This window comes from Perognathus longimembris, chromosome 28 (assembly GCF_023159225.1).
Source record: "Perognathus longimembris pacificus isolate PPM17 chromosome 28, ASM2315922v1, whole genome shotgun sequence".
Lineage (NCBI taxonomy): Eukaryota > Metazoa > Chordata > Mammalia > Rodentia > Heteromyidae > Perognathus > Perognathus longimembris.
In genome coordinates this window covers 100,580,014-100,596,868 of record NC_063188.1, presented here as the reverse complement: position 1 = coordinate 100,596,868, position 16,855 = coordinate 100,580,014, and the positions used below count along the sequence as shown (strand labels likewise).

At 33.8% G+C, this 16,855-nt stretch overlaps 1 protein-coding gene across 5 annotated transcripts in view; it reads left to right on the top strand.

Annotated features, from left to right (window-relative positions):
- Positions 1 to 16,855, top strand: part of Cnksr2 (connector enhancer of kinase suppressor of Ras 2) — a 215,770-nt gene that overhangs the window by 20,592 nt on the left and 178,323 nt on the right. For all 5 annotated transcript variants that reach the window (XM_048336590.1, XM_048336588.1, XM_048336591.1 and 2 more), the window contains exon 2: positions 14,563 to 14,726. In XM_048336590.1, coding sequence (XP_048192547.1) covers positions 14,563 to 14,726 — 164 coding nt within the window. The remainder of the gene's footprint in view (positions 1 to 14,562; positions 14,727 to 16,855) is intronic.

The window sequence follows — 16,855 nt, the reverse complement described above, 5'->3', positions numbered from 1 at the left end:
TTTTGTCTTTCCTGGGGCTTGACCTCAGGGCCTGGGTACTGTCCCTAAGTATTTTTGCTCCATGCTAGTGTTCCAACACTTTGAGCCACAACTCCACTTCCCGTTTTCTGGAGGTTAATTGGAAATAGAGTCTCATCGACTTTCCTTCTTGGACTGGCTTGGAACTGTGACCCTCCCATCTCAGCCTCCTGAATAGCTGGGATTACAGGCATGAACACCTGACTCAAGTGAGTTTTTCTGTCTGAGTTATTGAGCTTTTCCTTGATAAAATTGTAATCTTTTTCAGACTTTTCCACGAAGTCCTCTTTCATATCCCTCATTGTCTTTCCTTATTACAGTCAACTGTTTAATGGGATTCTCTTTTTAATCATTCAGTGATTTGTATTTTTTTATTCTGTTGATATTCTTAAAATGGTTCTTTTGAATTCTTTGGAATTTCATTCACTTTTCTATCATTAGAATTTGCTTTTGTGAATTGTCTTTTTACTTTTGTAGGAATCATGTAACTTTGTTGTTTTTTATTGTTTTTTTATATTTGTTGTGTTAATGCATTGAGATTTGCAAGCTTTAAATCTCATATGGGAATTTGCCATCACAGTGACGCCTTCTGCATGGCAGCTTAACATTGAATTTAATTTATAGTAAATAGTATCTATATATCATTGGGGTTTTTCATCCTTTATTTATTAAGATTTCTTTTATGTCCTTCAGGGAAACTTGGCCACTTTAAAAAATTATTGTTCCTTATTGGGGTTTTATCTGGATAGCTTACTGTTTTTATTCCTATTAGGAATGGGAGTTTTCATCCCATTTTCTGGTTAACTTTTCTTTGTATAGGCAAGTTATGATATGTGTGTGTGTGTGTGTGTGTGTGTGTGTGTTTGTTTGTATGTATGTATGTGGTATGTGTTTGGCCACCTGAGGAAAATTTCATTTTCATCTAATAGTTTTAGGTTAATTTTCTTGAATTTTCCAAATAGTTTAATACTGTCCATTGGTGATATTTTTTCTAATATCCCTAGCCCTTTCTTCTCTGTCTCTCAGCATTTTCTAAACTATTCTTCGTTGTAAATATTCTTTTTTTGTGCCAGTCTTGGGTTTTGAACTTAGCCCTAAGCACTGAGCTTTTGTGCTCAAAGCTAGCGGTCCACCACTTAAGCCACAGCTCTAATTCCAACTTAGTTTTTGGTGGTTAATTAGAGAAAGAATCTCATGGACTTTCCTGCCTGCGTTGGCTTTAAACTGTAATCCTCAGATCTCAGCTTCCTGAGTAGCTAAAATTACTGGCATGAGCCACCAGTACCCAGCTCAATGTAAATATTTTTAACCTTTAGGTGAGAATACTACTTGAATTTTACTATTAATCATGATGAGCCTGAATTGTTCTAAATATATTTATATGTTTGATACGTTTTTAAAACAATATATTAATGCTTATATTTTATCAAGCTTGATGATTAAGAAATAAGTATCTCATATTTATACAAATCTGAATACCTGGTTTGGAAAAGTTAGCTTAAGGAAGTGATCATTTATAGTTTCTGAGGCTCAAGGATTTTCTTCATATTTTTCTTTTTTGTGTGCTTTTACTGGGCCTTGAACACATGTCCTTATGCTATTGCTTTGTGCTTGCATTCAAGGCTGATGTTCTATGACTTGAGCCACAGCCCTACTTCCGGCTTTTTACTGGTTAATTGAGGATGAGTATTTCCCACATTTTTCTGTCTGGACTGGCTTTGAACTCTGATCCTCAGAGCTCAGCCTCCTGAATATTATAAGTATGCACCATCATCATGGGCTTTTTCATGTTTTCTACAAAGAAAAAATATACAGAGGTTGATTTTTTTACATTTGATATATAAATGTATAACATATAAATATATATACATAAATATATAAATTTATATGTTTATAAGTTAACTTACTTTATGATGTTTATTACAATGTAATTCTAGCTATACAAAGTACAATTCTATGTTGAAATGGTATCAGTTTATTTATAAACACTATTATGATTGACATTTTTGTTACCAAATCATTGGGAAATTGAAAGCAGTTCCTCTATTCTTTAAGAAGTTCCTGGGTCCCTGCCTGGTTTTGGGATGAGGGTTATACTGGCTTCATAGAATGAGTCTGGTACTGAACGTTCTCTTTCAATTTCATTGAAGAGTTTGAGAAATATTGGTGTGAGTTCTGTTTTGAAGGCCTTGTAGAATTCTGCAGTGAATCCGTCTGGACCTGGGCTTTTCTTGGAAGGGAGATCATTTATTGCCGTTTCTATTTCAATACTGGATATGGGTCTGTTTAGAAGGTTTAAATCTTCATGGTTAAGTTTGGGGATATGAACTTTTTTCTTTCAAATTTTTATTATCAAACTGATGTACAGAGAGGTTACAGTTTCATACATTAGGCATTGGATACATTTCTTGTACTGTTTGTTACCTTGTCCCTCATACCCCCCTCCCTCCTCCCACTTTCCCTTTCCCCCCCTGAGGTGTTCAGTTCACTTACACCAAACAGTTTTGCAAGTATTGCTTTTGTAGTTGTTTGTCTTTTTTTACCCTGTGTCTCTCAATTTTGGTATTCCCTTTCAATTTCCTACTTCTAATACCAGTATACACGGTTACCAATATACTCAGATAAGATTACAGAGATAGTGTAGGTACAACCACTGGAAGGTGATACAAGAACATCATCAATAATAGAAGCTACAGATACAGATGGGACGTTGAAAGTAGTTCCAACTGTGATATAACAGTCGTTTCCATAACATGGAGTTCATTTCACTTAAGGGTAGAGTTATTGGGCTCTTGTGATGCTCTGCTATGACTTGCCTAAACCTGTACTAATTATTCCCAATAAGGGAGACCATAGAGTCCATGTTTCTTTGGGTCTGGCTCACTTCACTTAGTATAATTTTTTCCAAGTCCTTCCATTTCCTTACAAATGGGGCAATGTCATTCTTTCTGATAGAGGAATAAAATTCCATTGTGTATATGTACCACATTTTCCTGATCCATTCGTCTACTGAGGGGCATCTGGGTTGGTTCCAGATTCTCGCTATGACAAATTGTGCTGCGATGAACATTGTTGTGCTGGTGGCATTACTGTGATTTTGTTTGTGGTCTTTTGGATAGATACCCAAAAGTGGGGCTGCTGGGTCATAGGGGAGTTCTATATTTAGCCTTCTGAGGAATCTCCATACTGCTTGCCAGAGTGGCTGAACCAGTTTACATTCCCACCAACAATGAAGTAGGGTTCCGTTTTGGCCACATCCCCTCCAACAATTGTTATTGTTAGTTTTCTTGATATAGGACATTTTTACAGGGGTGAAATGGAATCTCAATGTTGTTTTGATTTGCATTTCTTTTATGGCCAGTGATGTAGAGCACTTTTTCATATGTCTCTTCATCATCAGAGAAGTCTCTTTGTAAGTCTTTAGCCCACTTGATGAGGGGGCTATTGGTTCTTTGCGGTTTTGTTTTGGAAGAAGGTAATTTTTTTAGTTCTGCATATATTTTAGAGATGAGGCCTTTGTCTGTTGAATGGCCAGTAAAGATCTTCTCCCAGTCTGTGGGCTTTCTGTTTATCTTGCGAGCTATGTCCTTTGCCCTGCAGAAGCTCTGCAGTTTGATGCAGTCCCATTTGTCCAACCTTTCTTTGATTTGTAGCCTTTCTGGGTCATTGTTAAGGAAGTTCCATTCTGCACCAAGGAGCGCAAGTATTTCTCCTACTCCTTCCTTTAGTGTTTTCGGGTGTCTGTTTTGATTTCGAGGTCTTTAATCCATTTGGAATTGATTTTGGTGCAGGGTGATATATAAGGATCTAGTTTTAGTTTGTTGCATGTGTTGAGCCAGTTTTGCCAGCACCATTTGTTAAAGAGGCTATCTTTCTTCCAAACTATTGTTTTAGCTCCTTTATCAAAGATTAAGTAGGCGTAGTTCTGTGGGTTCATTTCTGGGTCTTTAGTTCTGTTCCATTGGTCTTCAGGTCTGTTCCGGTGCCAATACCAAGCTGTTTTTATTACCATAGCTTTATAATACAGCTTGAAGTTGGGTATTGTAATTCCTCCAGCACTGTTCTTTCTGCTTAGGATTGTTTTTGCTATCCTAGGTCTTTTATTGTTCCATATGAATTTCTGGATTGCTTCCTCTATTTCATTAAAAAATGGTGTTGGGATATTAATGGGTATTGCATTGAATTTGTAAATAGCCTTTGGCAATATTGCCATTTTGATTATATTAATCCTCCCAATCCAGGAGCATGGGAGGTTTTTCCATTTCCTTAGTTCTGACGTAATTTCATTTTTCAAGCTTTTAAAATTCTCCTCAAAGAGGTCTTTCACTTCTTTGGTGAAGGTTATTCTTAGGTATTTAATGAAAACATCTTTGCCTATCTGAGAACACTGTAAATATTTTAGTGTACTGCAAGTTACTTCTTTACTTGTATTTCATTGGACATTAATAACTATCTTAAGCAATGCTTGAAATTACTTAATTTTTTTCCATAGAATATAAAAAGCATACTTGATAGAACCAGCATTGGTGTATATATGTATGATCTTACTACCACTCACAAAGTTCCTCAATTCCTTGACTACCATTTGATCATCCTCAGAAATCCCTAGCTATAAGTACCGTTTTACATATTCTCACCTTCTTAAGATTTCCAAGTACTGCTTGAGATAGTCTTGTAATCTTGCTGATTAATTATACTTAAAGTTCTTTTTATGTGATCTCAGAAGAATGCCAGTTCATTCTTTCATTTGGGCCCATTCCATTACTTTTCCAATTTCATCCTTTCATTTTTCACAATTTCTTCTTACTGCTTCCCTATTGCTTATTTCAGCCCCTTCCAACACAAAAATAGCTTTTCATTTTTTTTTTTGCTAAGAACCTTATTTTTTTGCCAGTCCTGGGGCTTGAACACAGGTCCAGGGAGTAATTTTTTGTACCCTTCTGAAATTTCTTAAACTAAGTCTCTAAGAATAAAGAACTGGTAAGTGTAGGACCACTGGACCACTCCCACCTGGATTAGAGTCTTCCATTATGATTCTTCCATTAAGGTTCCAGAATCTTGTTTGGTATATAGACAATAAAAGGGATAAAAGTCAGTATCTTCTCTACAATTTGTAGACATTGTGAATTTAAAATACAATTTGCTATGGATTTCGAAATATGTATGGGATATATTGCCAAATCACAGTTCACCTTCACTCTACAAACATAAAGGGGGAAATTTTTATCTTAATAATCTAGCACAGGATCTATTGTTTTATAGAACAAAAAAAATGCTTTTTCCCTTCTTAAGTTAATATCTACAGGGTCTGAGAACCACAAACTGAAGTTTCATTGATTTGTTCTTATAACTGTTCATGAATTTGTGACCATTAGATTTCAGAGAGTAGCAACTCTAGTCCCATTTGATAGACTTTTTCAGAGGCTTTAGTTTTGGAATATAGATTTGAACTGTGTTATTTGTAAAATAAACTTCAGCCTTGTAAGACATTTGGAAAAAATATAAAATTATTGTTAATATACTCTTTAGAGCTACTACAAATTTGAGGGGAAAAAAGAAAATACATCTTATAGAAGTAATGTACCTCATTTGGGTATTAGTTAACTGCCTAAACGTGGCTTAGTTAACCTTGAATGTACTATTTATATTGGAAAATAGTTTCTTCCTTTTTTCTAATTGTGTTCTCATAGGATTATGAACAACTGCTGCCCCACAAATTAGTCCCCTCTTATTAAGCAGAAACAATTTTGATTGCTATTTTAACCTTTTTAAGAAGATTTTGAATTATTATAAGTGATGAAGTTAGATATGTGTGTATACATATATATTTTTCCCTAGGAGGATATTACTCAGTTTTGAATAGAAATGGAAGGTTCCATTTTGAATTCTTTTCATTTAATGGATTATAGCACTAGGAAGTCAGGATTAGAGTGCCTTGTTCAGAACCAGAAGTGTATAAAACTTTTAACAGGAACTTAAAGTCACCTTTCTCATCATTGAATGAATCACACTCTTCTTAAAAGACTTTTCATTTTCTATAGTATAACTCAAGAGAACATGTTTCCTGGGTGACTGATGACAATAAAAAGTAATTACAGGTTTTCTTGCATTGTTACATATTTTGATATATTTCTTTATTTTTTATCTTGAAATGGAAAGTTCTTATTCATTGTAAATTCCTTAGAAAAAAATTGTATTTCTGGAAAAATACCTTGAATTCAATAGCTCACTATTTAAAGTACCACAAAGGCTGATGATTTAGCTCAGTGGTAAAGGGTTTGATAGAATCCTGGGTTCAATCCTAGCACCTCAAAAATAAAAATTATAAAACCTATCATGAAATTTTGCCTTTGGAGAAAGAGCAGATCAATTCAACTATAAAATTAGGAAGACAAAATTAATCTTTCTCATGCACACTAATTTAGTACTTTTTGCTAGTATTTTTGGTAGCTTTTACAAAGTTTTACTTTTCTGCCTGTATTTATAACAATGGAAAGCAGTACAGAAAATATCTCTTAGTTTATAGATATTCATTGTCATTCTTGATTAATTTTCCATTGCTTTCACAACTCCATTTATAGCTAACTTGAGTATAAGCCTCTGTAGCAGGCAGTTATATTTCTATGTATGCAAATCTTTCATCCCTCTGTGTCTTTTGATTGAACTTCACCAATGGAGAAATTTGGGATTCAATTGAAATGAAAGCTTGCTATAAGATTGTTTGCACAGCTGTTTTGAGGCAGTGACTAAAGTCTCATAGGTGGAGGAGTGAATGCACCCTTGTTGGGCCAAGCTTAGTAGTTTGAGTAGTACTTTACAAAATATAAAATCATTACATGTATTATGTCTTTGCCCTTTCCCTAACCTCCTCAACATTTCTTTCCCCTTTCTTGCTTAGTTTCCTTTCCTGGAAAAGTGGATTGCTTACATTACTTAGTTACCTTAGAAACTACATTTGTGTCAATAGTTTTTTTTCTCCATTTCCTTATTGTCAAAGTGATATACAGAGGGGTTACAGTTTCATACGTAAGAAGTTGGATAAGCAATGGACTCACTGCCTTACATATGGAATCGTGTCAAATAGTTTTTAAATTCTGAGACCTGAGCAAACTTATGTATGCCCAACGAGGCTTTGAGCAGTAATTCAATCAGGAGAATTATAAGAACATTTAGCTCCATTAACTGTTTGGTTGCCAATATGAATGTAGTAGTAAATTAGGACTTGGACTTTGCAAATGACATCTAAAAGTTAATTTTAAATTTTTGGCAAGCAACTGCAACCTGCTATGAAACAAATGTTATAGCAGTTAATTTGTGACTAAAGAAGCAATCCTGCCTCTTTGGAAATCAGTGCTTATACAATTAAAAAAAGAAATGCAACTGTTGACTTGTTTCTTCAACACAGTATTAGGTAAGGCATCTCTGTAGAACTTTTTTCTTCATTCCTTTCTTATTTTTCAGGCATTTATTATTCCAACCCACTTGAAATGATTTTGCACCCAGAGAGAACCAAGGGAATAATTATTCTCTCACATCTTTAGCTTTGATTCTTTAGCAGACCTTAATTGTAATAGAATGCTGTCATAATGGAGAATTTTACTGAGCAGAAAAGAACTATAAGAAATATTAGAAGACCTATTTTTGGAGCCTTTTGAGAAAGGCTTGATGATAAATAACATGAATTTGTTTTGTTTGTGCTTTCTTTCCTTTGTTTTTGAAGAACTTCCACTGTACTCTTATAATTGATACTAACAGTATTGTGTTGGGTGAGACTAATTATTGCTCATTTAGGCTGGTGAAATTCTCCTCAGTCTTTACTTTTTGTAAAATTGGGAAGTTTTGTAAATATTCTTAAAACATACAATTAAGGATTTATTTGAATAAGCATAATTACAATTAGCATGGAGTAGTTTTTTTCTCTTTCAACAATTTGTTTAGCTTACAACATGAGAAATTTGTTTCTTTATTGTCTATAAATTCATCAAAAATACTTGTTGATTCTTGGATGTCATTACACACTTCTTAATTGGGCATGGTGACTTGAATAACAAAATGGCTACATATTTAAATATATAACCCTAAACATATCTATGTGTGTATATACATATGTGTTTATAAAAATCATTATTTTCCTATTCGATAATGACCTTATCACTTTTTTTTGCAAAAAAGACAGTTCTTTTTTGCATTAGTCAATCTTTGATTTGCTAATGTCCCTTGCTATTTTAGAATATGCTATAAATACAAAATCTTAAACCCTCCCTAGACCAACCAAATCAGAATCTAAAGTATATTTTTATCCCTACATGTTTTGTATATACATAAAAATAAAGAAACAATGGGCAGGGGTGACAGTGTTCAAGATGCATTTTACTCTTAAACTGACATGTTACATTAAAGCCCCTTTGAACAAATACTTGAAGATTAAAAAACAAAAATACGGTAACATACATGAGAGTACTTTGAACAGGTTAAAAATGTGAGAGGGAAGAGGGAAGGAGGAAGCGAGGAAGGGAGGGAGGGAGGGAGAGAGGGGGGGGAAAGAGAGAGGGAGAGAACTAGACACTGGTGGCTCACACCTATAATCCTAGCTACTCAGGAGACTGAAATCTTAAGATCACAGTTCAAAGCCAGCTCAAGCCAAGGAACCTGAGAGATACTTAGGTGTAGTCAGCCATCAAAAAGCCAGGAGTGAAGCTGTGGCCTAAGTGGTAGAGAGCTAGCCTTGAAAACAAAAGCTCAGGGACAGGGCCCAGGCACACTATTTTAATTATTTTAAAGTTACCTTATAGACTTTGGGGAGAAAAATAAGGTTTTTTAAATTGTCTATTCCTATTTTAAGGAGGATTTATATATTAGTTTAATAGGAATTATTTTGCCATTAGTTGTATGATATTATATATTGATTCTGATATAAGAAGCAAATGAATATAAAATTGAATATCTCCATTTTTAGGAACCATATCAGAACTAGCTGCATGGTAAATTTAAGGTTTTTTTAATTAAGATAATAAACTCTTACATCTGATTGAAGGCTCACACTCATAGCTTTGTTTTAATTTTAGTGTTCAGTATAACTGATGGTCTAATGATTAAATGCAAAATAAATGTTTACTAAAAATTAAATTGGGCTTAATAATTTAGAGCCAGTTCTCAGTCATAAAAATGATAAAATATTAAAAAGTTTACTCCTTGTGAAATTATTATATACTCAATAATGCTGATATTTCTTTTTTAATTTGTTATTGTAAAGGTGATGTACAGAGGGATTATAGTTACAAAAGTCAGATAATGTCATCCCTCCCCTTGCTTTCTCCCAGTTTTTCCCTCATGTCTCCACCCACAAGTGGTATAGTTCATTTTCAACATAGTGTCTACTATCACTGCTGCATTTGTTTACCCTTTGTCTCACCATTTCTGTCTCCTCCCTTAATCTCCCAAAGACAGTAAATTAACAAACAAGACAAAAGGAAAAGAAAACAAGTTTGGTCTACCTTATGTATGTAACTTTAACCTCTCTGTACATCAACTTGAGTATAAAATTAAATTTCAAAAACAGCAACAAAGAAAAATAAACCTCTTGTTTCCATTCCCTGGAGTTCATTTCAATAAATATTTTATAGGATCAGATGCACAAATAAGACCACACTAAAGCTACCAGCACAACCATGTTCATTGCAGCATTACCATATCCAAGACATGGAATCAACTCAGATGTTCCTTGGTGGACTTATGGATTAATAAAATGTGATATATACACACGCACACACACACACTCATACCATAATAGAATTCTACTCATTCACCAGAAAGAAAAATATAGTACTATTTGTAAAGAAATAGAAAGACGTGGGAAAACTTATGTTAAGCAAAGTAAGCCAGACTCAAAGACACATAAATTGCATAGTTTCCTTCATTTGCAGTAACTAGAATGTGCCTATAAATCTACAAGTAAAAACACTGGATAGTAAAAGGGAAAAATACACTAGGACATGATAAATTATACAGATCTGTAGGCATTCATACAGAGTGAGACCAAAGGTGGCTGTTCTTTTTTTTTTTTTTTAAGGTGGCTGTTCTTATGAGAGGATCACAACAGTTGATATTCTTTTGTAGTATGATAATACTTTTGCGTAACAGTGGAGAAGGCTTCAAATAGTGTGAACAGTGTAGTAGCTAAGATTTGTCCATAAAGGAAGGATCATAGTAGAGGAATTAAGATCAGGCTTAATAGTGGATGGGCCATTTGTTTCTGCAGTTAATTGTACTCTAGAGTTTTCTTTCATCGAAGTTACTGGAACCTGGACTAGTGAGTTCTGTATGTTCAAGCTAAAAATGTTTGAATGTAACATCAAAAGGCAATTTTTGCCGCTGTGTTACTGAAACTGGGTTAATAGACCATGAGTATAGGTCTAACAAATGTACAAAATAGGTTATGCTTATAGATCTTTCTCTTACCTTACTAGGAAAGTATTAAAGAGCATTGCAACAGCCAGCCCAGAGAAATTAAATGGTCAAAGAAAAGACGTTTGGCAAAGCTGTATGCTTCAACAGGCAAAGTTGAAAAATATAGCCAAGAGAAGGTGCTATGCTGGAAGTTGCTACAAGTCACCATTCTATATGTTGAAGGCAAAGAGTTTTTCATAATACAGGTCTAAACAACCTTTAATCATATGCTGGCCTAAACTCCTTCCACTGTCTCATATTCTCCATCTTGTCTCCAACTCATGGGTCTTCATTATTTCCAGTACCTAATACTTTCCTCTTTGTCTTGTTGACTCCCACTCATCTCTAGGCCTCAATTATTTCTACACTTTTCCTGGAAAGCCTACCTTTAATCTTTCTCATTTGGTCAAATTCCCTTATTATAGGCACTCTTGTTCTGCTTGCTTGCTCATAATTGTCACTCTATCACTTCAGTTCCGCATTTTCATCATTAACTTAAGATGAGGTCTCACAGACTTTTCTCCTTGGGCTTCTTTGGACTGGGATCCTTTAGGTTTCAGCCACTTGAGTACCTAGGATTTCAGGTGTCAGTCACTGAATAGCAGCTGAAAATTAATTTTGAAAACGACTTTTTGGTACAGTCCAGATGACCAGTCTAAAGGCTTGTAAACAATCTTTTCAAATTCTCCTTCAGTACTAATTCAGTATCATGTTAGGGTCAGAGATTTAGAGTCAAATAAACTTGGCATTAGTCCTTGCCTCACCATTTATAAGCTGTGGAATCCTCTATATGTTCCCTAAATTTCAGTTTTCCTATCTTCAAAATCAAGATACATAATTCATAATAGTATTTTAATTATTAAATGGGAAAATATGTGTGAAGTGCATATTTTTAGTGATTGGCCCAAAATGAACACACATAATAAATGGACATTATTACTGTTGCACAGTAATATCAATTCTGCTATATGGAAACAAGAGAAAATTATTTAAAGTTTTGTCTTTTCTAAAATAAATCAGGACAGAGTAAGTGAGAACAAACCTACAAGAAAATTGTCTGACCCTTTTCTGTTTTGTTTGGTTCTATTTGGAATCCTTGTGAAATTAAATTGTGTATTGTTTGTCATAGAAAAACTGCTTATTTGTAAGAGGACAACTGTAAAATATGGCATTGGAGAGCATAAAGAAAAGTTTCTCAGGTCAGCGTGTATTTTACTGGTTTCAGTGTTAACTAAAAAACTATTTGAAGATTTTTCCTTTAACCCATTTTACTGCAGCTTCAGACCAAGTAACAATTGAGTACTCTCCACCAAATTTCATTAGAATATACTAATTGGGCTTTGTTCTTAGTAAATTCAAATATTTTTTTCTTTCATCTGAGGTTGAAAAGTATTTTTATTAGCCCATATCCTACATTATTATCTCTTCATATTAAAATTTTTATTTTTATATCTCCAGTTACTCTTTTCTTTTTGCAAAAGTATAATCCACTTTATTAAAGGGATAGTCATGTTTTTCAGTCTTTAAATGGTCTGATGTTATCAAAAAAGATAATATTTCAACTCCTCTGGGACTAGGATTTAGCCATTGTTTTCTAGTCAGTTACTGTGTGCATTTAGAGGATTACCTAATTTCATCAAGTCTTAGTTTCTTTACATCTAAAATTTGTATAATAATAGCCCCCTTGACCTTATTTGACACCTCCCTATGTACTCTGTTCTAAACAACACTATATAATCTGAAAGTATATTCTATGCACATAGTCTTTACTACCCTGGTCCCATATATATCTAGCTTTTATTCACATCATTCTGATATTACTATGGCTAAACTCATTGACAATCTCTTCAGTGTTCAAAGTCTTAGTCATTATTTCATTGAAGTATTGGGCTGCATTTAAAATTTGTCTGTCCACTGTTCAAAAAGAAACGTACTCATTACCTGACTTATGTAACTGTAACCCCTCTGTACATCATATTTACAATAAAAAACTTGTCTATCATAACGATCTTAACACTCTGTTCCTTTGTCCTCCATATTTGTTGTTATATTTAGATGACCTTTTTTGTGGCCATCCTTCAAGTTTTGTGGTCCATTATCTCTTTGACTACATATATTTCCTAGACAATTTCATCTATTTTTCATCCATGACTACTTTCCTTAATACATCAAATTATAATGATCATTTTTTGTACATATCTTGGAATCTAGCACTTTTCTTAAGGACTGTGCTATATTCGCTATTATACATTCATCATTCTGAGCAGTATCTGACATATGGTCTTCCCATCTTTCCATTGTTACTAACCTCAGATTTTTTTCCTTTCCAATAAAACTCCTATTTTGGCTCAAGCAGTAGACCACCAGCTGTGAGGGAAAAAAAAGCTGAGCAAGAGCACAAAGACCTGAGTTCAAGCATCAGCACTGACACAAAAAAATTAAAAGAACCAAAGTACTAAGACTTCTGTTTTATTCTGAGGCACTATAATTAGTATTGAGTGTGAAGTATTTAGTACACACTTCTAATGGTACTAGCCTACATTTGTTTATTCAGTAGACCTCAAGTCATTAGAGAGTCCATCATCTTTTTATAGGCATAATATAGATGCCTCTATACCCATATTCTTCTTTCCTTTCTTTCCAATAATAATAAATGGTTCTTATCTATGCATAAATTTTTCTGAGTCTTGCCTAACATTTTAAAGAAAGAAAAACAAACTCTCAATGTTGTATATTTCCAATGTAGTCTTACTGCTTTCTTTTGTATAACAAGACTACTTTGAAAACTTTTCAACTCATGTAATGCTGGCTTATTGCCATCATTGGCAAAACAATTCTCTTGACTATCACTGGTGACCTTCATGTCTATAGACAATGATATAATTTCAGCCCTCAACAATAGGCACATAATGATAGAGAGTAGAACAAAAAATAATAGTGTTAAGAAACCACAAAGTAACTCAAGTTATTTTAAGGAAGTTTGGGAATACATTAAGAAAATGTGTGGCCTAATACTAGATTTTGTCAGGAACTGGGCTTCTTTAAGACTGACTTAAGAGAGAAAATTCTTGATGATTGTACAGTAACTGTCTTACATGACTGCTCATTTGGCACATTTGTCCTAACCTGATTTCCATTCATGCTACTTGCTTATCATTTCTACCCCCTCATAGTTTTAGCTAGGGTATTGCTCTTATAATCTTGTGTATCCCTTCATGATATAATCAATACCACTTAGTTTCAATTACTTGGTATTCCTTACCCCCAAGTCCTGGAAAGTTGATCTCATTAGTCTTATATCATTGGTGCCAGGCCATTTCTTATTAGTCAAAGTTTACTCAGTCTATAACTTGCCCAATCATTTGTGAACTTCCATGAGTAATTTTGAAAATGATAGTTTCGAGAATATAAAATTTAATGTGAATATCTACTTCTGGAGTTCGGTAAAATTCAAATGATAATGGATCAAAGAGTACATTTTAGGCAAACAAAAGTTAGGGGCTTAGGTCTGATGACAGATGGCGAACACAAGTTGGAAACAACTGAAGAAATGCTTTGTTTGAAGGTTTTTTTGTGTTTTTTTTTTTTAAAGATATCAGAGGTTTGAAGGTAGTAGAAGTTACTGGATAGGAATTGATTAAAACAAAGAGAAGTTGTAATTGTTTAATTATTGAATTAAAGTTAAGTTCAAGAATACAGTACAGGAATGTAGATTAGTTAGTCTTATATCAGAAATGGGGTTAAAGAAGAAATGTGATGCAGTTAACTCTGGAAGCAGAGAAAACTGCCTGCTAGCATACTTTATGATCCACCGTTCTGATCATTTATTTTGCAGAAAGAACTGCTGAAAAGCAAGGTAAGGATTTTCAGTAATTGCTGAGAAAAATTCAAATAAAATCCTAACAACTAGGAATATAATGGCAATTTCCTGGCTGTAGCCCACACATAGAATAAGAAAAAATAGATGATTGGACTGATGGAAAGTCAAAATGGACTAACTGGTTACATGGTAGGAATGAACACTTCCTGCCCACCAGTTTGTTCAGATAAACTGGATATTTTTTCCATTCTAATCTTCCATACTTTTTTATTTTGTAGGTCTTGATGACTGTTTGCAGCAGTATATTAAGAATTTTGAGCGAGAGAAGATCAGTGGAGACCAGCTACTTCGCATTACACATCAGGAGCTAGAAGATCTTGGCGTCAGCCGCATTGGCCATCAGGAACTGATCTTGGAAGCAGTTGACCTTCTGTGTGCACTGGTAAGGACATGAAACTAATACAAAGAGTTGTCTTTTCTTGCTCTGTTTTGTTTTGTTTTCTTTAATTTGTTACAACTTTTTTCTCTTCTATTTATAATTTAAATGTAAATAAGGAAAAAAATCTAATTACAAGCCAATCAAATGTAGTATTTTCCTTGCTCATTAAGATTGTTATACTAGTGCTAAATGACAAAGAAACTTACAAACCGTTGATTTTTATTTATCCACTAGTGAAGTTAGAGCTCAGCAGGGAAGTTTTTACAGCAACATTTAGATTCAGAATTGTATACAGTCAGCTATAAGGTCCAATTCTTCTACAATTTTTGACTAAGTCAAGAATACTAAGTGTAGCCAGGCACCGGAGAATCATGCCTGTAATTCTAGCTACTCAAGACGCTTTGATTTACCAGCTCAGGCAGAAGTCCATGAGACTCATCTCCAATTAACGACTAAAAAGCTAGAAGTGGAAGTATGGCTCAATAAGTAGAATGCTAGCCTTGAGCACAAAAGCTCAGAGTGTAGCTCTGAGTTCAAGCCCCAGGACTGACACACAAAAAGGGGGCTGGAGGTATAATTCAAGTGGTAGATTACCTGCCTAGCAAGTGTGAGGTTCTGAGTTTAAACCCCAGTAGTGCTCAACATCAACAAAAAAAAATGCTAAGTACAAGTAATCTTATTTTAGAAAACTTCTTAAAATAATGAAATTATTTGAATGTCTTATACATCCAGAAAATTTAAATATTGTACATTTTATTATATATAGTTACATTCTATTGTTACATGGCAATATATAATAAAAATCAATGCTAAAATGAGCCTCTCCAAGATTGTAATAGTATACTACTCATTCTGAACAGAATAAGATACTTTTACCAGGAGAGATAAAGTGATACTAATCTAACTTTAAGTTAATCTGATCATTTGTAAACATGAGCTAGAGCTACACAGAGAAAAAATGAGCTATTTAATGACATAACTGAGTTTGAATCTTTTCTACATCAATTAGTGACATTTGGGCAAATAATTTCATTGTTGTAGCTATTTTATTAAAGTGAAGATAACTGTCTCTTGGTGGTGAAATGAAAAGTAAATGAGAATGTCTTTGTTTGGGGCTTAATTCAGTCCTGTTGGACATTGTATACGTTTGAGAAACAGTATTATTGAGATGATAATGACCAGTGTGAGATGAGTAGATAATAAAATACATTTTAATTCAAAAATCAATTAGTACACTAAGTCCTTTCTTGTCAGATATAAATAACACCTAATTCTTGCCCTCTTGAAAAACTTAGTTGAAGAGGATGACAAGCAAATAAATACTGCAATTATTTGAATAGAAATATGAGCAAAATGTGAGAATACAGAAAAGAAGATAACGGAATAAGATAGATTTTTACATATTGCCAAATAGATAATATTTAAGCAGCCTAATGGAGAATGTGCCTGCATTTAATATGTGGAGTAAAATGGGCAAAGGCATTTCAGATTAAAAAAATATGTGAGCACACTGAATAAGTAACATTCATAGTGAGTTTTTAAAATGATAAGCCATTTGCTATAACAAAAATCAATGGGAAATAGTGGAAGAAATTATACTTTAACAGATAATATCTTCCCAGACTATAAAACACCTTTTTATTCCTAATATGAGCATTAAAGAAAGGACCCTCCAGGAATGATTAAATACTTGCTTTGAAATGGTTAAGTGGTGGTAGTACAAAAGATAATATGTGGATATAAACTGAAGCCAGGGAGACCCAACACAAAATATCTGAAACAATTTATATAATGAGTAGGGTACTAAACTAAGCATATGTAACAGGACTAGAGAAGATCTGATGAATATAAGGTGACATAAAGGAAAGAGAAAGCACGTTATTTCTACCTAGAGATAGACTAGATGATTTGACAATGATGAAGATAGGCAGTAGCAATAGGAACAGATTGGTAGGAACATAAAGTGAGTTTGGAATATGTTGAATTTGAAGTATCTTTGGTCATAAACAAAGATGCTATCAGACAGTCAAACCAAGAAGTATCTGAAGCCCCATATTTAGGAATCACAAATATATAAGAATTAAATTCATAGAAAGAAAAGAGATCATCAAGGAAGACCTATAGAATATGGA